Below are 25598 nucleotides of genomic sequence, written 5' to 3' on the forward strand. Positions count from 1 at the left end.
GCAGGATTTGGGAAATTGTTAAAAATCCAGAGATGAAATCAGCAGTAATGTAACAGCAACTATGCAACTGTCTGCAGTGACAATGATAATAGTGATTTAAATTTTCCTGTGTTTGCAGTTTCACCCCTCTGTGCCATCGATCAACATCATTGAAGTTTAAGAAGAAGGAGACCAAACTTAAACCTGTTTGTCTTCAGCCAGTAACGCATTTTTTGACATTTTCATTGATGAGGGGACTGAACAGAAAATAGTTGAGAAAAATATGAACTTTCTGTGGGTCATCATCAGTGTGCGTCAACAGGAGACACACATGCATGAACCAACTATTCATATGGGGAAACCCCAACATACAGGTACACACACAAACTCCATCCAGCAACCCTATGAAACATACACACTACTGTACACACTGACACTCCCTACAGTTGGTGTGGGTTGATTAGACATGAATTAATATTAACTAATGGTGCAGTCAGCACTAATGTCTTCGCCGGGTGCTTGGTATATTATTGCAATACAAAACACACAATATCATCTCTGGGAGGCCTGTCTTTGTGACTTTAAACTGTATTTTTGACATTGGCATGTGCAGTTAGATACAACTTTCACCTGTTATAGGCAAGTGCGAATAGTGTTGATATAATGCCTGGTCATAAATATATAATATTATCTGATTGCTGTGAGTAGGAGAGAAAGTACATGTGTCCAAAATTAATTTGAAAAAGCTACAGTCATTCCTCTTATTACTAATATTGTTCCTTTTTTCCTATTGTTAACACTAAAATGCCATTTTCGGGATAACACTGTATTATTTCATATGTAACGAACATATTTCATTCATTTACTAAATCAGGTTGCATGCAGGGTTTCGCGTGTAGAATAGTATTTGATGTTGATTTTTAGTTCAAAGCTAAATTGTAGTACCAGCAGGTAGTTCCATATAATTTTTTTATTTATTTATTTAATTTTTTTATCTGCTTTTAGGAAAAGATGTTGCCTTTTATCATCTAATGTGTCTTTACTGTCATTTCCTGACAGTGGGTGTATTTCCTTAAAATAAACTGTCTTTTGAATGTCCCATTACAAAACTGAAACTAATCTAATAAAGTTTCTCTCACTGAAAAGAATAAACCCCTTTAAGTTTTGACAAAATGCACTTCCACACATGCAATACTCATCCAATGCTACATAGATGGATTGTGTGCTTTAAATCCTTAAGTCAGGAATTTTACAAGAAAACTGCAATAAATACACAAAATGTTTGGTAAACTTTGTCATAATAAGTGTTTAAGTTATTTAAAACCTTACATAAGCAAGACATTGATTTATTAATGGCAGTAATTCAAATTATTGCTGGTTCTTCTTTTATATCGTGAGGTATGAGAGTTAATACTGACTGATTGCAAGCATTTGGATACTCACCAAAATGCTGAGAATCCAAATATTCACATATCAAGAGAATATTTGGAATCTGAGCCAAATCAAACCTACAAAAATATTTATACAGGTTTAATTACGGCCAATACTTTAAATTTTAAAAGGTATTACTTCTGGAGTGTGAAGCATTGGAAACATTATGTTACAGGAAGTGTTGACGTTTTTGCAGGGACTTCTTAAACTAAGAAAATAAATAATTATTCACATATAATGTGACAGCTTTAAAACCTAAATTAAAGTATTTAATTCAAGTGGTTTACATTTTTTGAGGATTAACTTTTTTTTAGATGGTGAATATTCACTGCTACTGTGTCTCTTTCTAGCATTTTGTTTTTCATTTTAGCTTATCGAAGATACAGACAGCAGAGCATAAATCCTTATAGAAACAACAGAGGACTGAAATGATAAATTACATCTCATTCCCACAGTTGGGCACAAACATGACACAGCTTCATCTTTGTTTGGTGTTCTAAATAATAAAGCACCTGGGAGGTTAAAAATGGTCATTATGAGCTGATAACAGTGATTTAACTCACCTACAGCTGACACATTTGTCTTCGATGAGCCACAAGTTATAAGACTAAACTGCCTGCTGCAGCACTTCATAGGACAAATTCAATAAAGCATTTAGTCCGGTCTTTAAACTGGAATGTTCCTAATCAAAAATGTAATTACAGGGAAGAATCTAAAAATACAGCTACTCTTAAAATAGAAAGCGGTTACAGTGTCCTATAAATTAAAAGGTAGTGTCCCTGTTAACGTGGCCTCAGTGCAGCAACAGACAGTTTTTAATAGCTGCTTTGGTGATTTATGAGCCAAGTTTCATTGTTGATGAGATTCAGAGATCCAGGTTTACAGTGTTCCTTTAAATAAATACATTTAACTCTGCAAATACAGGGTTTGCATCAGTGTGTTTTTAGTGTTGCCAAGCTTGCCCCATTTATTCAGAATCATCTCTCTCCTTTAAAAAATGTGGCTATGGAAGACCTAAAAATCCAATTCAGACGGATTCTTTTTAATGAGGCCCTTGTGGTGTTAGGTTTTTCAGAAATAAAAGGTTTGTTTAAAGCTGCTGCTACTGTGTCTTCTAAAAGCGTAGTTTCATAAATACAACCATTTATTATGGACCTGTGTTATACTCACTTTCACTGTGAAATTCCTATTATGTACAATGGTGAACATGTAAAATATTTGGTTTTAAAACTGTGCCAGCTCTCTCACTTGCAGTAACTTCAATGTGTCATTGCCTTGAAAGTCAATATGCAGCAAGATGTCACTATTAAATTCTACTTTCATCAGCAGTGCAACATTTAGGTCAGTGTGGGACACAACATCAGTTTGCTAATTAGACATGTCAAAATGTATTAAAGAGCCTATTACAAGTCATACTCACAAAATTAAATCTTAATTCCAAAGTTAGCATATAGTAGCTGTGTGTTTTGGATTATAAAACTGCATGAAGGGAAAATTTGGAGAGAAGCATACATTTTCTGTTTTTGTTTCCTTTTCCCTTCCTGTCATCTGACCCAAATTTTAAGTGCTGATCATTGCTCAGAAAGCTAAACTTTCACAAAGCACTTTAATAAACACTGACATAAAAAAAATAAAAAATGTTTTTCTCACATCCAACAGATGGCTGCAGACTGCTGACAATATACAGGTTGTCTGCTCTGAAAGCAAAGCCTATAATCAAACCAAAATTAAGAATTGTTGTGACTGCACAAAATAAAATATGACAGCACAGAGAAGTAGCCGGAAACATAAGTCCTAACAGTGCTGTAGCTGTTCATGCAGTTCTTTAAATAACAGCAAGTAGCTGCTGCAAGTCTCAAGCGAGTGCTCTGAGATTATTAAAGTGCTTTTCTTTGAATCTCTCTATCTGTATGATCCCTTGTTTTAAGATGTTCTGGTGACTCCAGAGTCTTTGTTCTTCTGCAGTTAAATTGATTTTGATAAAAGACTGCATTATCACAATTACTTTTAACTTACTGTCACACTCTATAATAGCAACTTGTCACATTTATCATTAGAGTCTATATGAAAAACGATCCGACTGTAAATTCACTTGGTGGAATTGTGCTGGCTGAGCTTCTGCCTGAAATCCAGAACTCAGTGAAACTGAAATGGTCATTTCAAATGCAAGTCACAGCTTATCCTTTTTTTTTCTGCTTCTATACACAATCTGTCAATAAGATTTGGAGGCCTCCTGCCATGATGCATCCTTGGAAATGAAAATATTTGCATATCTATACAGGCAATCATTAGACTAAACTCCCAGCTCACAAAAGCATGTACAAACAAAGCTGTGGCTATGGCAAAGTTGTGTTTGTTAAAAGAGTAAGCAAAGTATAGTCCTGAAAAGAACTAATCATGATTCCTCTGAACTGTTCCACATGATTATTTTCAATTCATTAACATACTTTTCACAACTACAGATTTTCTTTGTTTTTTGTATTCTGGTTGGATTCTGCAAATTTCACATTGGGAGGTCTGCTTGGATCAATGCTTTCATAGTACAAAAAAAAAAACTTCAATTTAAATTGCTTAGCTTTGTCCCAGTGAGCAAAAGCAGATTTATGACATAATTTCTCTTACTACCTCACCCTTATGCACAATTAAACTTTATGCAAGGGAGTTTCTTAAAACAGAAGAAAAAATGTAGCTAAGGCTACATATTATAACATAACTTTGCCTGTCTGTGACAGAAATTAGCTGGAAACAGGCAAATGGGATTCTGATAAAAACCTTGATCAAGGTAAATGAAGGATGTACAGAAGCAAACAGCACATTGCAGTGTCCTCAGTACTTAAAGCTGTTCTCACCTCAAAGTAATTATAGATACACCATGCATAGATGTGCATTACACAGCATTTCTCAGTTCTGACAGGTGATTAAACTCTTGATCTCAGACACTGGCTACACTATGGATGGGGATGAGACAGCTTGACTCCTAACGATGACATATTGTCTAATGAGATATTGTCTAATCCAACTTGACCTGTAAGTCGCTCTTTAATTGCATGACAAACTTTGGCTTTAATTTAGCCCACCAGCAGGGTGACAGTGGTCAATGTGGTTATTTTACTTTGGCATCAATATTCTAAAAATATAAAAATGTCAGTGAGCTTGTAGAAGCGTTTGTATTTTGGGGGGTTCAGACCACATGCTGTTGCATATGCCTGCTCTGTCTTATCTAATCCTCAATGCAACAGAGGGCTATATAAACAGACTTATTGACTTGACTGTCAGTCAGAAAGCTAAACAACAACACGTCCTTGCTTTTGATTGACTGCAGTCAGGTGGAAAAATCTTCAGTATGGATTGAATTTCATGTTTGAATTGAAATGTTACAGACAGGTGAGTGTGAAGAACGAAACAAGCACACACAGTTGCTTGATTTTGGTCTGCTTGTCTGAACTGCCAGCAGTTATACTTTTAAACAGGACTTGACAAAGATTTGCAAAAACTCTTCATTGAACTACAAAGCAATGTTAAAGTCAAACAGACTCTTCAAAAACACACATTGTAATTAATTTATTTCACTGGTGTTCTCTATTATGTAATAAAATATGAGTGTCAACACATATTTGTACAAAGTCCTTTATTATGCATAAATATGTAGCAAACCCCAACAGTTTCCAAATTCTGTACACATTTTTTTTTTTTTTTACACACATTAGGGCAACATCTTGTAGTTTATACACAAACTGCTATTATAATCATATCACAACATTGTTGGAAATCCACTACTTGCATAGATAGAAAAGCACCTTGTTAAAGTAAACTCACACTGTAAACTTCACTGGTTATTTTGGGTAACAATACTTTAGCTGGGAATCCTCAGCTTTTCCAGTGGAAAATTCATCTACTTTATACAACCTATAAATGTCTACTGGACTCTAAACTTCACAAGCTTATTTGTATTCAGCAATATCTGGACTCTGTTTGGCATGTTATATACCTCAGATGGCTCACCCCCAATCCATCCATCCCACGCAGAAAACTTTGAGCTGTGCCAAAAACAAAAAAAAAAAATGCATTCATTCAAGATTTGCTGCTGACATTGATGTGCTGCATAAATTACACTGGCTACATGAAGTAAAAACTCCTGGGAGCCTGCTGGACTGATCTGTGCCAGTGTAATTTATTTAAGACGTGTTTACTTCTAAATAACAATGCAAAAGGATCAAGGTCTTGACTGCAAAATTGAATTATATTACACTGCTTTTTTTTTTCAAATTCCACTACAAGAGGACAAAGATTGATTGAAAGCAGCATCAAAATGTAATATTTTATGGTGCTACATACTAACGCATGGCTCCTATCCACATGCCTTGTGAAAAAGTGGCTCATGTTGAAATTAATGTCTGTTGATTCGCAACCCGTTGACTTCCTGACAGAAATGTTTTGTGAAATACCCCTCAATATCACAGGTGGAGAAAAGTGAGCACATGGAAAGGTGTTACATTTTAACTTTGCACTCTGCCGCTTCTGAACCCCTGTTAATATTGTTCATTGACATGTTGTGAGCTGTCTTTGTTATCCAAAATATGTGCCAACATTTCAGCCAGTCATAAACGTAATAATGCAATTAAGCTTCATGGTGTAACCTGATAAGCTTTCCAATTAATCTGTAGTGGGTGTCATGACAACAACACAAAGCTCCCTCCAGCCTCCCGTCGTCACAATTGTTCTCAGCTAGAATGCCATGAATACAGAAAGAAAGACCACTTAAGCCAGACTGGGGCACAGTATAATACCCTCTTGACAATAAATGTTGTCTGTCAGGTGGATAAAAATAAACTGCACAGTCTAAGTCTATAAAAAGATTCAGGGAAAGTCATTTCTACTCAAAGGAGAGATGTTTCAGAAAGAATTTTGTATTTTGGTACAGCACAGGCTGCAGTTAAAGTGGAAAATTTGAGATACATAGGAGTAGTTTAACAAGTAAAATTGAAAGAAACAGAAGATGTTTTGTGCAATGTACTGCATGTGTAACTAGTAGTTGTTCTAAAAATATATAAAGCAACTCCTGATGTTGTAAAACACACACCCTTCAGCCTGTATAAAATGTCTAACCTATGATAAAATACAAGTATGTACACAATCACCTCAACAAGATTGAGAAATGCTTAAAAACACCTGAAAACATCTCTGTGAAGCCCTGATTCTACTAATTTAAAATGATACAATATACACACCAATGGTAAATATGCTTCAACTATGAAAATACAGCATAAGGAAATAATGTTTACTCCAAGAGATTAAATCTGAAAACACAGTTGCCATTCCCTAGCATCACCAGTGTTCTTTGACAGTGACACCATCTTTATATGTACAGTACAGTGACTTCTTAATAGACAAGATGATGAGTAAGAGGGTCAGTACAAATACACAAAAAACAGCTGTAAACTACTGGCTGCCTGGTTCTACCAGTGTTTTGCTGCTGTGTTTGACAATGCAAACTCGGGTTTTCTAAAAAAAAATAAATAAAAAAACAAAACAAAAAACAAACAAAAAAAATTTACTTAACATCAAGAAATATAGATAATGGCTGCATTGTTAATTCTGATTACTAATTCATTTACAGTGGAAATGATGGTATTTCTGAAGTTGATAAAGCCAATTTAGGATTTATTTGTCCTAAAGTGCCATTTTAACACATAAATCCAGCTTATCTGGGATTATAGAAACGCACAGCCCGGGGTTGTTTCAGCTCCAAAATGTAGAATACAAATCTCTGACATAAAGACTGCACTGCAAGTTGGAAGCAATGACAGAGAAACGTCCAGGTTTTTTGGGTCCATTTCATTTGTGTCACCCTATGCTTTAGTTAAGTGAATGCAGCTTTAAATGTTAATATGAGACTTAAATCAGCAATTTCATCCATTTGTAGTAAAGAGGACCCTTGAATCCATCTGACAGGCAAATAAATAAATACATATAATTTATTAAATTAGATTTTTAAAGGTTATTTATATTTTATATAAGCTGATGGTATCTTCTTTTCAGCTAAACACAACTATCTGTTGTATAGCAAACTTGACTTCCATGGGGACTGAGTTTCTGAAAAGAGATGCAAAATGTGATTAAACAGATTAAACACTGAAAGTTTTGGGGGCCAAATTCTATAATCTCATAAACAGTACAATATAGCGTATACGGTCATAGGAAAAAGATAATACACCCTCAATCAATGCCAAGGTTTTATGTATTAGAATATTATAAGTATATGGTTCTTTCCAGGGCATCTAACCGTCTCTAACAAGTTGTAAAATTAGAAAAATACAAATAACACCACATATAACAGAACACTATTAGCTATTTACAAAGTCTAACTAAAATCTTGAAGAGGTACAGACTTTATTTCTTCCATAGCATTTAAGATAATCTTATCAAAACTGCTTGATTAATTGAAAGTGTGTGAGTCTGCTGGTTTGAAACAGTCATTTGTATGAACACAATGCCAAGAAGGAACGACATCAGCACTAGTCTCAGAAAAGCAACTTTTGCTGCCTTTCAATCCAACAAGCCTTACAAGATAATATCTAAACAATTTATCTATCATTTGAGAGTAAGAAAGATTATTCATAAGCGGGCAGCACTGTAAGACAGGTGTCCCAACAAGTTTACTCCGAAGTAAAATAGACTGCAATAAACCCAACAGCTGCATGTCAGGTTCTACAGGCCTCAGTTAACACATACATTTTTTCTGACAGTATAATTAGAAAAAGTCTATGAGTAAAACATGTCAGCACAGCTCAGGGTTGCAAAGATAAATGACAAACAAGATCAAAATTGTTTTGTTTAACCTTACAGGTATGGGTATATATGGGTAAAACCATAAACAGCACATCAGCACACACACCTCATATCAGCTGTCAAGCACCGTGGTGGAGGGCTGATTTGGGCTTGTTTTGCAGCCACAGGACATTGACACCTTGCAGTCTATCATGAACCCTTCTGTGAATCAAATATTCTGGAGTCAGAGTCATAAACTGGTGCCCACAAACTTCAATAATGTGAGGGACTGATAATGTCATACAGAACACTATTACTTCCAGCAATCACAGATAAAAATGGTTCTACTTTTGAATTGTGAGATGTACTAAGTTTGTCCCTAAGTGTTTCAGTTTCAGCCAGATAATCACATAATGTGTTATATCGTGTGATTTGGCTCATTGGAGGGTGCATTCACTTAATATTTGAAACAGGGAAAGAAGCACGTTTTTATCATACTATGATCCATGAAACTATATGATTGAGAGAGGGTGTACTTTCTTTTTCATTTCTATAAACACTACATTGTGTTAGTGTTACATATATGCCTCCTTGAGACCCATTTGTTTTTGAGTAATTGCAGTCCTGGTCATGTTTTCATAATTATGTAAAAAGATCACACAGGAGTGAGTTTGTTTGTCTCTGTGTCTATTAACTATATGCCAAAATGGTTCGATCAACGTCAGACTGGACGACATATGTGCTGTACAACTTACTCAGAAAATACACCAGCGCCTGATGACGATTCAAACACTGGACTTCTTCCAGTGAGACTGGCAGCCAAGCAAACAAGATCAGAGAGCTTTTACATTTTCAGAAAGATGAGAGTGCTCACATCTTTGGACTGTGATACAAATACATCTTTGTGCCATATTTATTATAACTTGCAAGTGGAATCCATGTGTGAAACACTTCACAAAGTGTAATTAAAGGAAGAAGAATCCTTTTAAATTTGGTATTTATCCTGCGATCCTCTGTGGGAATTTCATTGTCTAAAGATGTTTTTTCTTAACTCACCTTGATGTGCCATTTTGCACACTGTGTGCACAATATATCATCTGGCAGGTTTAAAAAAATCTGGGTATGGCTCAACAATGACTTTACACTAAGTGGAGTGCATGCTGACTGGCAGGCATTCACAGGAAGAGCATTTTAATAACTGTTCATTTTGGCTTCTCTGCAGAAGATCAAACTGAATCAGTTTGTGCAGGATGTAATATTCTGTCAGATCAAGTGAAGCTTGTTGTTCTGTCTGTCTCACAGGTTGGAGCATGCTTCCTGTCTCATTTCTGTAATGCTGTATGATGGGCAGCTATCACCAGTGTGTGTTATTAAAAGTCATTTCTGCAGATATGCAACAGATTCGGAGACCTCCAGGAGACTCAGAGCTGCATCGTCAGAGATGTGTTCGGCGCGGGACTCGGCCAGTCTGACAGAAATGGAGAGAAAAGAGAGAGATGACAGAACATTGCAAGAGAGGTCAAAAACATTAAATATTCATTCAAAGAAAGAGATCAAAGGAAATGCAAAAGGTTAAAAAATACTAAAATGGGAATGATGACGTGCAGAAAGGGCACAAAGTGATTTGAATGAGTCAAATGACAGCGAACAAGTGGGAGGGCAAACATACAGAAAGCAGTGTGTTATTTTTTACAAGGAAGTTCATTCAACCTGCATTTCTATTTCTAATGGAAAATCTATTGTAGATCATCATAGCTAAGATTGGCAAATTATAAAACAAAGTCAGGCTTTTTAAATGAGAAACCATTTCCTGTGATTATAATAAAGATTAAACAACTTATGAAAGACACATTTTCATATTTTTAATTACAAAAAAAACTAAATCAAGTGTTACATTTCTGTGTAAGAATGACGACAGACAACTACATGGCTATTTTTTTCCCCCCATCCATCCATTTTTTTTAATATCGATTTATTTAATGCAGGGTCACGGGGGACCTGTCCCAAAAATGACCAGGCGAGAGGAAGGGTACACCCTGGACAGGTTGCAGGGCTGACACAGAGAGACAAACAAGCACTAACACTCACTTCTAGGGAGAATTTAAATTCACCAATTAGCCTAACACACATATCTTTTGACTGTGGGAGGAAGCACCTAGAGAGAACCCACCGATTCAGGGGAAGAACATGCAAACTCCACACAGAAAGGCCTGGCTCAAAACCCTCCCCCTCAGGAGAGGCTCCACAACAGTGATAATTACCTCATCACCATGAATCCCACACTGTTATTTCTTCCTTAAATAAATAAAACATTGATGATGATAGGGGTGGGGTGGGTGGGGGTTAAATGTCTTATCCTGTGGTTTGGTTGGAGCAGATAATATTAAGGATGGAACTGATCCACTTCAGAAAATCTTTTTCCATTTTTTTGTGATGTGTAAAATCATCAGTGAACAAACACAAAAACAAAGGTCAACGACCACAAAGATGCTTAGTATTTTGTATTTTGTGCCAACGTCCTCCAGGAACACGCACCCAGGAACAAGTTATGTAATGACAGATTCATCATCACTTACCTGCGTCTGCCTCCTCTACTTCCATGTTGCTGCATGCAGTCAAAAGTCAGAGGAAATCATGAGACACGAGGCAGCTCAACAATAGCGTCGCATATAAACAAAGCTGCACGTGTGCAACATGTGAAATTCAGTTAATTAAAGAAAATGGTAATGTTAAGATGACGTCATTAGTTTTTTTAGTGCCAAGCTAGCAGCTACATATGGTCAACATTTATTTATTTTAAAAAAAAGAAAGAAAATTTAAATTATTTAATTAAAAGCAATCTGAAGTGATGTTGAGGTCAATAGCTGTGGAGACCACTAGCTGGCAGTGAGCCAGAAGGCTCCACTTAAATAACTTGATAAATAACTTTTTTTTTTAACAGAGGTAAAAATCCTGACTTGTGTTCAAACTTATTAAAATGATTCTTCTCAAATCAGTCTGATGTCATCTGCTGCAGCTGCAGTTCAGGAGCTAACAGGAATACTAGTGACCTTATACAGGCTGTTTAACACCGAGGTCCGAGTAGTTCAAATCTTCATTCAAGTGAACCTAATAGTATCTTTAAATAAACACCATTTCCATAAGTGAAAAATTACAAAGCTCAAAAAGCCAAGTGATAGCGTTTTTCTGCTATCCAGGAGATTAAAGCAACACCAACTCAATCTAAATCTAAATTAAATCATTTTCCTGCCATACTGAAATCCATACATTGCTCTTAAAGATTTAACATAATTTTGATGCTCTTTGCAATTGATTATTTTATGTTTAATTTGGGTTATTTTGGCTCTCCATGGCTATTCACATTCTGTAGATCTTCATGGTAATGTGTTTTGTGTGTTTTTGTGGAAGTTTGGCTTTATTTCTGTTCACTTTCACATCCTTCTGGATACATTCTATCTCTGTGAGCTCAATATGCATTACATATTACTTTCCTTTTGGTTTTTTTAATATTCTTTTAGCCTTTAGATGGATTTTGATGTTCAAATATATTCTCAGTAAAGTTATTTAGTGCCTCATTTAATTCACTGTACTTCAGTGGGGCACTTTGGTCAAATTAGGTACATTAACACATACCTTTGCCTCATGTCTGAATAGAAATTAAAGCCATACTTGTGCCCAGAAGCCCAAATTAGCAAGCTGTCAGTGCATATAGCATTAAAAGGGTATGACAGCCATGACAACTCCATGGGTTAAAGAGTCTTCAGTGTTTTAGGATAAATTTTATCAAAAACTGCAGCGCTTGATCCCTGCAGAGGACATTAGCCTTAACACTCCAGGCTCCTTTAGTACTTCCTGCAGGATGCCACATTTAAATGTCCAAAGTTTTACCTTCCTCATTTTGACATCTGTCTAAACGTAAAGGTCAACCTTTCTTCACCCTTGCTGAGAACTGTCAACAATGACCTGCCATCCTTTCCTGACCTACATCCACATCCAGCCAGCTTCCACAGAGAGGACCTCTATATGAATGCCTGCCTTCCTTTTAGCCATTCACTTTACCAACACTATTCAAGCCTATCACAGCAAACTGATTTATTAGCCACAAGCAACGGAGCTTAATGAGTTGCCATCTCTTTAATGTGAGGGGAAGCATCCCTCTGTAGCTCTTCTCTCTTTGTAGAGAGCTACTACAGCACTGCAGGACACACACATATGCACAATAAACTGGTTCTATGAGGAAATGACAGCAAAGCAGGCATTTTCATGCTCAGTGGACTGTTTGGCCTACATTCTAAACAGTTTAGGAATGAGGACTATTATTTACTGTTTACAGTTTGGTTAAATGTATGCAAAGACTATTTCAGAAGGAAATTCATTAACCCAGTTCTGGATAGGCGTGAATATTAACAATAATGGTGAAAAAAAGTGTTGTTTCCATCACAGGTGTAAAAACTGTAGTCTGTATGGGTGTGATTGTCCTTGTGTGACCTATTTACACCTGTCATGTTTCATATTTTACCTGAGAGGCCTAAATTTTAGCATCTCTACAGACATCTCACACCCCTGAAATGTCAATTTTACTGACTTTCACAATTTTTCAGAGAATACTGCTCCATTGTAATCCTAGTTCAGAGATTAAATTGTGGGGCACCTCTCCAGGTTTTAGCAGCGGTGTTCCTGACAGCTCTGTAAGGATATTTGGCTTTCAGTTCAGCAATAAAAGGTGCAACTTTATTTTCTGATGTGTTCAGTGGTAAAATAGTTCACTTCTACTTGCTGTGCAGTAGCTTGTTCAGATGTTTTGCTTAGCAGAACATTCTGTATGGAGATGGTCTTCAAGCAGGTTAGAAAAAGTTACATGCCTTTAATAGTTAAAGAAATGATCTGTAGGTGCTTACTATTATAGCCCAAAACCAAAAGGGAAAGCCTTGTGAGCTGCAAACTGCTGATATGAAAGCTACTTAAAGATCTAAAATAAAAGCTAAATATGAACTACATGCTTTGAATTCATAAAAAACTAAAGTTATAAATAAAAATAAAGACTTGTTTGAACTATTCTGTTCAACAGAATGAAACAATCTGTCTTACTGTGAATACTAGGATTCATAAGGTTTTCCACTCAAATCCCTACCTCATAACTGTTCTACAAGGTACTGCAATACAAGTACTTGAAATGTCAGTTTAATTTTCCTGAAATAGAGTTAAAAACCGCTCTGAAGGGTCATTTTGGTCAAACAGTTAAAAGGGCTTTCTGTAGGACTAACTACCTTATTTTAACTTGCTGCTCTCACACTTTAGATGGAACACTAAAAAGGATATAAAGGCTGACAGAAATCTCCTTCCTTTCCTCTGTTTGATTTAGGTTTTTATGATAATAGTATGTTTTCAACTAACACTGGCAATGTATAGTTTCAGAAGCTACAGCTGATTGATCAGTTTAAAGGAAACTTTGTGAAAATATAAGCTATATTCTCAGGGGAAAAAAAAGAAACATGGGGCTCATTTGCTCTTTTTTCTGATCCATGATCATGCAATCCAAAAATGCTGCACTTTATAAAGTAAATGAAAGTCATATTGATATATTTCACAACATGCATCTTGTTTTGTAAGGACTGAACGCTGGAACAATACAATTATTTTTCCAGCTCTGCTGCACTGACTTGCGGCAGAAAACAATCATGATGCTGTACAAAGTTAAACAGAACTCATTCCTCAAGGCAGCTGAAAAAACCTTTGACCACTTCTCAAAAAAAAAAAAGAAAGTTTGGGATTCTTGTTTAAAAGGACCAAAGAAAAGAAATCTTTCCCATGTTTGCACAATGTCATGAGTGACTGAGACACTGTGGAACAGAGCCTCTCGCTTACTTGTGGTTGGAACAAAAAGAAGAAAGATAGCCCAGCAAACCAAAGTCAATCATTCCACAATGGAGTGTTTACAGCATTGTGTATCTGATACCTCTGCAGGCCGATACTGCAGGCCAGCCATCACCTGCAAGAATCAACAAACTTGCCCTAAAAGGATGACTTAATACGTGCTGTAGTTTTTGTTTTTCTGTCTGTGGATTTCAAAGAATCTGCATCAAAAGCACTAGAAGTGTTTCTTTATCAACTCTAAAAGATAGCTTACAGCTAAGTGATGTAAATGTTATAAATGTTAAAAAATGTCTTTAGATGTATTTAAAAAGATGCCAGCTTATGTTTTAATGTGTAAAGTAAAAAAAAATATTCTTGTGGATTATTTTAATATGTATACACACTGAAACGCATATACTTTTACAAATTAAAAAACATCATGTTTTTTATTAGGCTTGCAATCACAGGTAATAATTACCTTGAAAACGGATCATCTAGCCCATCCTCCACATCCTGTTGAGACACAACAACGTAGATTAATGCATAATATATAGAAAGTGTTGTATATTTTAACCCTGCTATTCTACTGAGTCAGTTTTCTGTCAAAACTTGTGCTTAAATGATCAATAACAATTAATTAAGTGTAACTTAAAAATAAAAACCAAACACTGATTTTGGATTTTCTTTTTTCAACCCAAATTTTTCTACTTGAATCAATAAGCATACTAATGGATAGAAATTCAGCAAGAGTCTTTACTGGGAAAAATATGACACTTAACCCTACACAATGTACACATGGAAAGATTATTAAACACATGAGTTGAGCAATAGTAAAAGTATGATTTCTCCCACTGAAAGGAAAATCTTGCCAGGCGAAAAGTGCAACATGACCACATGTCAGTTTGTAGGGAAGATATTTTAATGAATATGGTGTCACCTAGTGTTGGACATCTGTAAGTGAACTCCAGGATGACTGATGAGCCTGTGCACATGAAATATGTGCAGCAAAGCAGTTTACATCTTTAGATATTGTACATAAAATAACATAATAAATCAGAGTCATCTGTTAACCTACTGTATACAAAGCACAAAAGAGGTCCATGTCTGCTGTTAAGTGTTAGCAGTTGTTTAACCTCAAAGTGAAATGCACTTTTTATTCTATTTGCAGGATATCTCATTTAGATAGAAGTACATAATAGCAGCTTTCATTTAAATTAATTGACATTCACTTTAATTTTCAATACACATAAATGTTCCACGTAGTGACGTCTGCAGATAAGGTAAATATAACCAAAGTTTTAGCATCATCAGCTCAGTGAACATTATAAAGGTTAGGGAGTAACCTACCCATGAGTCATGTTTGATTGGTCGCCTTCGAGTGGGGTTACTGCGAGGTGACGGTGAGCTGAGAGAGGCAGAGAAGAAGGGCCTCTGGAGCCTTTCCTCCATCCCGATGGGCTTATGTGGCACTGAATGTGTCGGGGATGACAGGTGTGGATGAGAGGCTGACAGGGAATAAAGTAAAAGAGCAGACAATGACACACAGTGGACGGCAGCAGACCGTTGAAAAGGGTAGGAAAAGGAAGGAGCGAATCCAGATGCAAAACAGAGAAGAGAGGAAGAGAGACTTGTCAGCTTTTTTGTTGCAGTTCTGCCAGTCTGCAGCACAGAGGTTCAGAGAACTTCATCTTAGACAAGTGACACTTTTAATCACGTATTGTTACATTTACTTTCATGCATCTCTCTGGGAAGAGCTGCACAAAGAGATTCACATAAAATTTCCCCAGAGCCTCTGCCACTAAAAATTTTCACCATCTTGTTTTAAAAAAAAATAAATAAAAATGGAAACTTTGGGCCTCAAATGACAAGACAATTAAATGACAATTAAGCCTCATTTTGTGGCTTCAATGACCCTCCCAGAAGCAGAAAACACTTTGACCTATAAATCCTGACCTATAAATGTCACGGCCATTAGAAAATGCTTAAAATCTACTGTTACATAAGTAGATCATTTGTCTTCTGTGTGTGTGAGGTGAGACAATTAAATTTGATCATGACAGGGAGTAAGGTCCAGCTTTACCTTCACAAATCCAGTTATAGCAGACATACAAAAATTGGAAAGGTCACTTAAAAAAAAAAAAAAAAAAGCTAGATGCAGTGATGATGGTGCCAGGCAATTCACCAGGGCACTGTTACCATGGCAACTTGAGGTGATCATGCTAAATGTGTAGGTGTAAGGAAAAACCTGTCTTTTTGTTTTTTTGTTTTTTTTTTTCCCCCCACATTGCAGTGCCCCCAGCAGTAAAATTTAATTTTAAAAACTGAGGTTGTTGTGGCCATATACAGGTTCAGTGTTCAGATATGTGCTTTGGAAATAGTTGTGGTATCGGCGAAAACAAAGAGCAAAAAAAACAAAAAAACAGTAGCTGAAACTGATCTAACTTTCTGTGCTGCAGGTTTATAATCAGTTTTTGCTTAAGAAAAAGTGGGAAAAAGCTGAAAACAAGATGCACTGTTAAACTGATTAACTTCCTAAAATGCAGCTGGCTGAAGAACCTTTATGTATCATGTATGTATGTATAATTTTTTTCAATAATAAATCAAATAATCTTGTTATGCTCAGACAGATTTCTTTCTGGAAAACTAGTCAGTGTGGTAAAATTATCTTTCACTCCATTTCTCCATCTCATTCTTTGTCATCTGTTATAGATGAGAAAGCCTCGGAACCTTAAGATTAAATGAAAACGCTGTAGTTTACACATAAAAACACTTGTTTGTTAAAAGCAAGCTGCCAGTTAATTTAACCTGTTGAATTAAAAAAAAAAAAATGATCTTAGCTGACTTGTAACCAGTCAGTCACCCTGCAGCAGTAACTTGTTCTGCTGTGTTCAACTCTGTTCAAGGTTGTGCCTGTCACTGGTGAAATCATGTTCTTGGTTGTTGCTGTGGATTCCGGTTTGAAGTCCGGGGACACGCTATAGATGAGGACAAAATACAATTATCTTACTTGCTGGAACACACTGTGTCTCTGCTGACTCCATCTGCCCCCTGTCACTGGCTGCACGGGAACAGCAGGTCCTGGCCTTCTTGCTTTTGTCTGTGAACAAAGGCAACATTCTCAAAACCCAACCTGAAGAAAAAGGAAAATGTATTGATTTTCTCACCAACTGGGCTTGAAAACCATCAGGAATTCTTGTAATAAAGGAACTGCTTACATAAATTCTTTGTGTTTGGTAGACCTACCTTCCTGAGCTATCTCCCAAAGATCCAGGGCTATTTTAAAGGCCTGTGCTACTGTTAATGTCACAGCCTGAGCCTGGATTTGGGAAAAGAGAATCAAACATCATGAATTAATCATTTTTCTGTTATATATATATTTATTTATTTTATTTTATTTTTTTAAGTATACATACAAGAAAAGCTGTAAGATGTTTGTAATAAAAGAGCCACAAGATGGAGCCACATACCTTCACAAATCAAAGCATCCTGATTTCTAAAGTTTATCATGCAGATACAAACAAACACAGCATGCACACTGAATACATCTATCAAACTAATTAGATATATACGTATAGAGGTGTGGATTCAGGTGTTGCACACTTACAATTTTCCTTTTTTGGCAGAGAAACGCATGACACTCAAGAGTCTCATTGAACTGACTCTGAGAAACATATGCAAAGACCTTATCCTGAGTTTTATCTGCTGTGCAGTAGGAGATTCTGGGAGGGAAGACACAAAAGAATAAAAGAGAAAAAGGATATGTTATTCCCCCAAACAACAATATCAGGTAACCCAATATATGTCCGTTAACCATGACAAATGATCAGCTGCTGCAAACCAATTTATTGAATTGAATCAAGTATTACATAAACAGAACAAAGAACAACACTAGCTGCTAGCTTACACTGTTAATGAATCCTCATACATCAAGGTAGCCTACAGTGCATACATGTCAAATGAGGTTATAACTTTGCTACTGTGCCGAGTCTATTGCATATGCATAAGCACACCAATCACAGCGTGAGAGCATGGTCATGAATATTATACTGATGAAGCCCCACAGCTGGGAATAGTGGTGAAGGAAACCAGTGAGCAGCAAAGACACATAAAATAGAGTGTGTTAGATTAACCATGTGTGTTAGACAAAACACAGGTGTCATTACATACATAATGACAACCTTTACAGTGTTGGGTAGGGGATAAAGCTGAATGAGAAGTTTGCAGCTTTCATTAGCATGAGGCAGTTTTTGTGTCTTTTAAAACAACTATTATTATAGACGCAGATGAAACTGTGTGAGATTTCTTCAGAAGCAACTCCTGAACAGTTACATAATGTATTGCATTCCCTTATCAACCAAAAAAGATCCCTCTTTGGAGGTAAATTTGGCTGAAGCACCTAAATTTCTGCTGTCAGAGGGAAATAGAAATACTCAGATTTAAAAATGATCATCACTGTGACTGTGTTGCACTTGAAACCTCATTCCCTGCAGTCACACCAAATTTCTCCTGGACCGAATTTATGCTTTTCAAAAAAATCCAATTGTCTGGAAATCCAATCACAACTATATATTTCACAGGTTATCAAAAACCGATTGCAGCAGAGTCCTTCAGATAGTTTTTCTCACCCACAGCAGCTATTATGAGTTTACTGAGACACATAACCAATGGATTCATGTCTGTCTGAGGTTTTTATACCAACCAGCAGTGTATGTAATGTTTCTTACTTTAAATATATGTGTTAATGAGCCACAGTAAGTGATGCACTTGACCTTTTTACCAAATGCAGCCTTTGTTGTAAGCAGCAGAAGGATGATAGCATGTTTTCCTCTCAGCATGGCAGGTGCAAAAGTAAAATGTATGAGCTCAAGATTTTCTTACAACGTATCTTAAGTCTGTGATAGCGATATCATCATCCTAATTGCTGCTGCAGAAAGACACCACATGAGTGTATTCAGCACTGTGTGGATCACTGTATAATCTGCCATCATTATAGTAACTTGTAAACTGTAAGCAGTAGGGACTTGTGGACATCTGACACTCATTTGCAGCTCCACATCAAAGGGCAAAGGAAGGGTGCTAAAATGAAGCAATTTATTAGACTAACTAACAAGCATGAAATCACCAGCAATCACATCCCCTTCTAAGATTGTTTTCTGGCTTGATATACTGATGCATGACCCACATAGCAATGCCCAGGACACCCTGCTCTTGCTGTGTTCTAACTTATATTTGGACTGTGATTGCATAAAAATGAGCTGAGACGTTTGACCTATTTAAGACTAGAAAACAAGCCGGATGTGAGTGAAATAAGCGCTCAATATAAAGTTAATTATCAACTTTTTGAGCTTAGTTTTCTGACTTCCTATGAAATTATCAGCCATATGAGTTGTAAAATATTGGCATATCAGATATCAGGCAAAAAAACCAATACCGTGCATCCCTAATGATAAAGCTTTCCTTGAGACATATTTTTCTGTTTTTTTGTCTTTTGTTGAATAATATATTAACCCTGGACCTGACAAGGGAGACAAAAGAAGAGGGAAAAAGAACAGAAAAGGACAGAGCAGAAGACAGAGATACAAAAGATAGACAGCAACAACTGAACAATCAAAACCCAAACAGAAAAACCAAACTACAAGCTGCTACACCTGAAAAACTTTACAGAAAACACCCTACGATGATTGCATCTAATGACTGCAGTAGAACCTGTGGGCACAGGTTAAAATTGGCTCCATTGTGGCTCACATTCAATAGGAATACAATAATTAATTTAATTTTTACTGAGGATGCTGCAGTCTGGGCAACAAAAAAAGGACACAACTCACATGTAGGCTATGAAACTGCAATAAGTCGCAGACAAAAAGAGATGGTTTTAGCAGATTTTTCCTTTTTCTTTTTAAACCTGTCATTAAAAAATCTTATTTGTCCTGCTGTGTGGGGCTGATCTGATCTGATCAGAAGTAGTAAGCAATCCTGATTATCTCAGTCTTTATTATCAAAAACACAGCCTGTAGGACACAGAACAGCACCATCTTTTTACATTATTGTGGTGACATGTCTGTTCACTGATAGAGGTAAAGGTGAAGGAAAGGGAGAAAGCCAGCAAGCTAAATTTAACCTTTTTTAATGCAGTGAAAATGTATCTTGAGATTGTTAGTTTTATAAATCCTTTCAATCCTTTTCAACGTGTACGTTTTTGACAATTTGTTGTTTTCCATGAATAATTCTATATGCTGTAAGCAAAATGAGCAAATAGGTCAGTGCACATAAAGTGCACATATGATTAGGCAGCACCCCCAAATTACTGTGTGAATCAGAGTAAACTGTGCATAAAATAATATTTGATTGAGCTACTTGGAAAATTGGGTCATTGTATGTCTCAAAGTGAATCTGCTATCAAAAAGATGTCATTAGAAAGAATATAATTGAAATAATTTATTTTATTTGGTGGAGATACTCAGGTTCTTACAATTAAAATCTATTTATGTACTGTATATCAATCATAAGACAGGGACAATAACAATTTCAATAACTGGCAGAGATGTGACAACACAGTAGGCCATACTCACAGTTAAGGCCTTCAGCTTAAAATAAGAACAAAAAAAAAGAAAAAAAAATTGACAGTATCACACTGAGCTTGAACAACAGAAGCTGAGCTGTCAGTCTCCATCACATCTCCAAAGGGGCTCTCTGGACTGTAAGCCTTTGATCTCCTCACTGTGTCGAGCACCGGTACTCGTGAGGCAGAGACTGAATATCATTGGAAATATTTAAATATTTACAGAACAAAGCCTCAAAAGAATTTCAAACATCAAAGCCTCAAACTTTTAGGATAAAGGGAATAAAACAATTCTGCTGTTTAACAGGAAAATCAACCACTTCTGTTCTGCTTTCAGTCTAAAATAAGTGCAATTGAAACATTTCTGCTAAATAGTAAATGGAAAACAGTCAAAGAAACATCAAATTTCCAAATACTGTCATGAATGTTCATGATCCTGCATCCTCGCTTCAGAGCTCCCACAGACACTTCAGACACTTCTAACAGCATGTCAGAGTAACGGGCACCATTACCAGGTGGGGTGTCAGTCATCCTTCCAGCTCTGTTTCTGACCCTCATGTTTTGCTGATTGATATGCTGTTTAGTCACCGCGAGCTCTTGTGAGAATATGAATCGGTAACACAAGCCCAGATGGAGACTGAACACCCTCACAATATTCCTCTCACTGAGAGAATCACTGTCTGCATCACCGTCTAAGGACTGTATTGTACAATGTGTGGATTTAGATCTGGATTCTACACAATTGCAAAAAAAGTCAACTACTCATATAAGTGGATGTATTAATCAAACACAAATGTCTTTATTTACAACTGTATATGGTCCAGGAACAAAAAACACTGATTATTTATCTTCTGACTTAAACAAGAAAATACAACCATGTATACCTTAAACTTTAGTGTCTTTTAAACTGTGAGGACTGAAAAGCAAAAGTGCACAATTGAGATATCAGCACAGCTTCCAGTTGAACATACAGCAGACTTGCTCACATTGAAAGATCAAACTAATATCATAGGTCTTAGTGTTTCATGCACCAAATTAGAAGCACTATTAACATGTTCCGCTATTATCTCACTGTCAAAGCTGCTGAATAAAATATCACACCTGCCCTTAAATGTCACATAAAAGAGTTGAAGCTGCACTGTTTATGGTTGGGCGAGTGTGGATGGATGTGCAGGGAGAGCCATGGGTGCGGGGTTCTTATTTCCAATGCCATGCACAATGCCTTGATGTCTGTTTTCCACCCCCCTGCTAAGCTTCCCCTAAGGAAATCAGCCCAGCTCCCAGAAAGAGGGAATACACAATTAACTCTACAAACACACAAATTTACATACATGTTAAATGTGTAAGTTGCATTCTCATGGAGTCATCAATGCAATGGATGCATCTGCAAATGCACACAAACATATTGTGTATCCGAGTATTTTCTCCTTTGGTTGTCATACATAATAAACAGCCCTGATTTGATCCTCTTTCTTATCTCTGCACTCGTCTTCTTTTACCCTCCACTTGCTGTCTTTGCCCACAAATGGATTATGTGCAAAAAATAAAATACAAGACAGGCAGTCAGAGGGTTTCAGCGAGGTGGGGGTGGGGATCTTCATAAAGGGGATATATCTATCCTCTTTGACCCAAGAACTATGTGTGGTCCCTCCCCTGTATCATTACCCTGAAGTGCCAGCAAAGACTTGAAGTGTGAGTTTCAAAGTGAGCAATTAGTTATTGGTTTTCCTTTCAGAGCTATGATGATATGAGAAGGAAAAAAAGCATCTTTCTAAACAGTACAAAGAAAAGGGAAAGGAGAGAAGGGGGAGACATGTAGATAAAGGAAGGAGATCAAGGACAGAGCTGGTACCCCAGGGCTATGGTCTGTTACAGCTGATAAGGTGGATGAGGCGAGCAGGCAGACCTCTACATGCACACTTTCTGTTTCTTTATCATAGCTGCTTCTCTAATCACAGTCCAGCCACTGATGTTTACACCATAATAGCCAAAATGTGCTGCAGGGCATGATCTAGAGACAGCAGAACTCAGCCAGACATAACAATCCACAAACATTCCACACTGATTTCTTAGGTGGTGCTGAGAAATGTTGGAGTTCACTGGCAAACAGTGTGGGCAGTAACGGGCCCACTCCTGACCCTAACACTAATATTACTGGTTTCAGAGCAAATTAACCAAACACGAGACTCATTACAGCACTGAGCTTGATTTAATTTGGGCAAAAAATAAAATAAAATGAATAAGGCCTACTTTTAAATAAAATAATATAAAAATAAAGCTATTTGATTTAAATATTTATTTTAAGGATTACCAACATGTGAAGGTAAGCACATATAAAGAGGTACTTTATTTCAAGAAACATATCACTGCAACGTGTAGGGACATATTTGTGAATAGTTATAGAAGGAGTTGTACTCCACTCCACTCCATCCACTTTTGAGTTTATATTTATGTTATGGCATAGTCCAGACCTATTTTGTCATCTGTCATTATTTACTGTCTGAAATATTTGTTGCTTGAATTGAGAGTACCGCTTCGTCTTGTATGTGTTCAAATAATTATAATAAATAAAAAAGTTTTAAAAAAAGGAGAAAGAGTTGGCTTTATAGAAATGAAGTAATAAAAACAAGTAAAGGATTAAATGTGACTTAAACCACCAAGTGCTCTCAATTAAATATAAAAGACAACATTAATAACTGTTTACAAAAGTCATACTTAGTTCATTCCTCAGTGTATAACTAAGGTTTTGTGCATGTCTAGGATCTGCATTTTCTCCATGCTAAGGAATCTAAATGGTTAGTACAGTTTGTTTGGTTAGCATAAAAGGTTATAAACTGATTTGGATTAAATTTTACAGGCATGGACTTATAATTAATTACCTTTTATTTCAATCTTTGTGGATCTGGGATTTGCCCTTTTTGGAGATTTGCAAAATTAGACTGGTCTTATTATATATGAAATCATTTTTCAAAGTTTTTTTCCCCTACATTTAACTTACATTTCTGTCAGATTTTACTTATAGCATTTCATTTTTCCCTAATTGACCGTACATGATTTGTTGCAGCGCAAGGTAATTAGAAACGCACATGTGAAAAAAAAGTCATTTACTAACGTTCAACATACGCTGTCATTTAGTAATGTTTATCCATGAATGCTGTGGCTTAAAGGAAGACAATTCCAAGTGCCAGACAACCATCTGGGATCATTAATAGTGTGTCCTCTTATGCAGTGAAGCATCCGGACAACTCTGTTTGCAGCCACGATAATCATGTGATCTCAGGAGGGCGGCCAACTCTGTAGGAAGATTCAGATTTGGGTTTCTACCTCCAAAGGATTACCATGTAACCTTTTGATCATGTTTTGTAATTCTATGATCCATCATCTGCACAATAAATCAAGAGAGCCAACTAGTTTAAGTAAATCTGAGGGAATATTAGATTCAGGTTGTGATTCTACCAAAAGACCAAGATGCAGACGCTTGGGTAAGCTACAATACCCAGCCTCACTGAAATAATTAAGCACTGTACCTGTTAAGCTGTTGAGATGGATCAACAGCTCAACACCGTACAGTGAGGCTAAAATGTACCTGTATATGGAGACATTTTCTATGAGGTCCGCAGTCTCTGTGTCTGTGATGATGATGCCTTTGGGTGACACTGTCAGCGTTACTTTTCGAAACTTCTTAGCACCTGCTCTGGCCTGTGGAAAGAGACACATTAAAATCAGATGGAGAAAATATGGCCTCAGGTACATGCAGAGCTTGCCTGTCAGCCTGACAAAAATATAAAATTATCCTTTTTGTGATTAATTCCCAAAAAACCCTAAACTCTGAGGATATGCTGCTGAGCAAAATCAAGCAGCCTGCTTCGCCCTAGAAATGTACTGTGGAATTTATAAAAAGAGACAGAATGGGGGGAGGAATGCCGCATTGTGTAGCCCAGAATGAGTGCCTGAGGTTGGGCTGGCAGCTACTGACCCCCCCCTACTGCTTCGGACCATCTGGAATTTAAGCAAATACAGTCATAGTGCTGAGCTTGTGAGAGTGCCTGTTGACAATAACAGTGACCTCTTTGCTATGCAATTAAATTGCAAATGTATTCAGTTTAGAATCACACTCAAGTAAATGACAGGCTGAAGGAGGAAAATATCTCAGAAACGACTGTTTTTACATAATCAAACTGTAAGAGCTTAGATTTTTTTTCAAGAGGGAATATGAAAGCCAATAATGCAGTGGTGTCTTTCTTTGAGCAAAAACTAGGACTTCTCAAGGACAAGGAACACGTCACAACTTGCTGCGGGGTTCAAAATTCTCTCGAGATGGTAACAATCAGTAGATTCTGCGTAAACCTAACCACCGGCAATATGGAAAAGGTAAACCTCAAAAGGGAGGGAAAGGGTTTTGTGGCCCATTCATGTAGAAACAACTTTGTTCTTTGCTGTCATGTTACAAGTGTCATGCCACCAGGCAAAAACCAATCTGTCAGCTTGAGATATGCCAAGTTCAGCTTTTCTCTATGTGTTCGGTCGTCTTGTCTCATCATGTCTGTCAGAAGCATGTTGCAAATGAAAAATGGTCACAAATGTATTCAGTACCCCCCCCCCATTCAGGTTGATTGGTTTCCACGGGAACAGACAGAGGACTGATTTTCTCTGTTCATCTTGGTGTAAATCAATGGAATTTTAATCCTGCCATTAAGTTCGGTTCAGGCTCTAATTGAGAAGCAGGGGGTTTATGATTAGACCAACAGTGCCAAGCTGTTCTCTGGGCAAAGACAGCCCTTTTACAGAACACACCCCATCATTGTTGGTAATGTCATGTGAATAGGTGTGTGTTTACAAAAGGAAATAGCATGCAGAAATGTAAATAAAATAAACAGTAATATGTATAAAACATTAGAATAATTATAGCAGTATGTATGTCTGCTAATCGACTGATTTAAATGCAAAATTTATTGTTCTGAGTATTTAGAAAAGCATCATGAGTGTTCTGATGTCTGCAAATGTGCCA

General features: G+C 36.7%; 2 protein-coding genes across 3 annotated transcripts in view; one reads left to right on the forward strand and one right to left on the reverse strand.

Moving 5' to 3' along the window:
- The window catches only part of fndc4a (fibronectin type III domain containing 4a), a 30431-nt gene extending 29078 nt beyond the window's left edge, over positions 1–1353 (forward strand). The window contains exon 6 of the mRNA XM_041975016.1: positions 119–1353. Within this exon, the coding sequence (XP_041830950.1) occupies positions 119–160 (42 nt within the window). The 3' untranslated portion in view covers positions 161–1353. The remainder of the gene's footprint in view (positions 1–118) is intronic.
- A 6797-nt stretch (positions 1354–8150) lies between these two features.
- si:dkey-71h2.2 (low density lipoprotein receptor adapter protein 1) overlaps positions 8151–25598 on the reverse strand; it is a 39416-nt gene continuing 21968 nt past the window's right edge. The window contains exons 3-10 of one of the 2 annotated variants that reach the window (XM_041976459.1): positions 24177–24289; positions 17636–17750; positions 17275–17347; positions 17039–17128; positions 15379–15536; positions 14510–14544; positions 10755–10783; positions 8151–9646 (exon numbers count right to left, since the gene is read on the reverse strand). In XM_041976459.1, the coding sequence (XP_041832393.1) occupies positions 9600–9646; positions 10755–10783; positions 14510–14544; positions 15379–15536; positions 17039–17128; positions 17275–17347; positions 17636–17750; positions 24177–24289 (660 nt within the window). In that variant the 3' untranslated portion in view covers positions 8151–9599. The remainder of the gene's footprint in view (positions 9647–10754; positions 10784–14509; positions 14545–15378; positions 15537–17038; positions 17129–17274; positions 17348–17635; positions 17751–24176; positions 24290–25598) is intronic. The other variant, XM_041976458.1, reaches the window with a different exon arrangement.

The sequence above is a fragment of the Melanotaenia boesemani genome, chromosome 22, assembly GCF_017639745.1.
Source record: "Melanotaenia boesemani isolate fMelBoe1 chromosome 22, fMelBoe1.pri, whole genome shotgun sequence".
NCBI classification, from domain to species: domain Eukaryota; kingdom Metazoa; phylum Chordata; class Actinopteri; order Atheriniformes; family Melanotaeniidae; genus Melanotaenia; species Melanotaenia boesemani.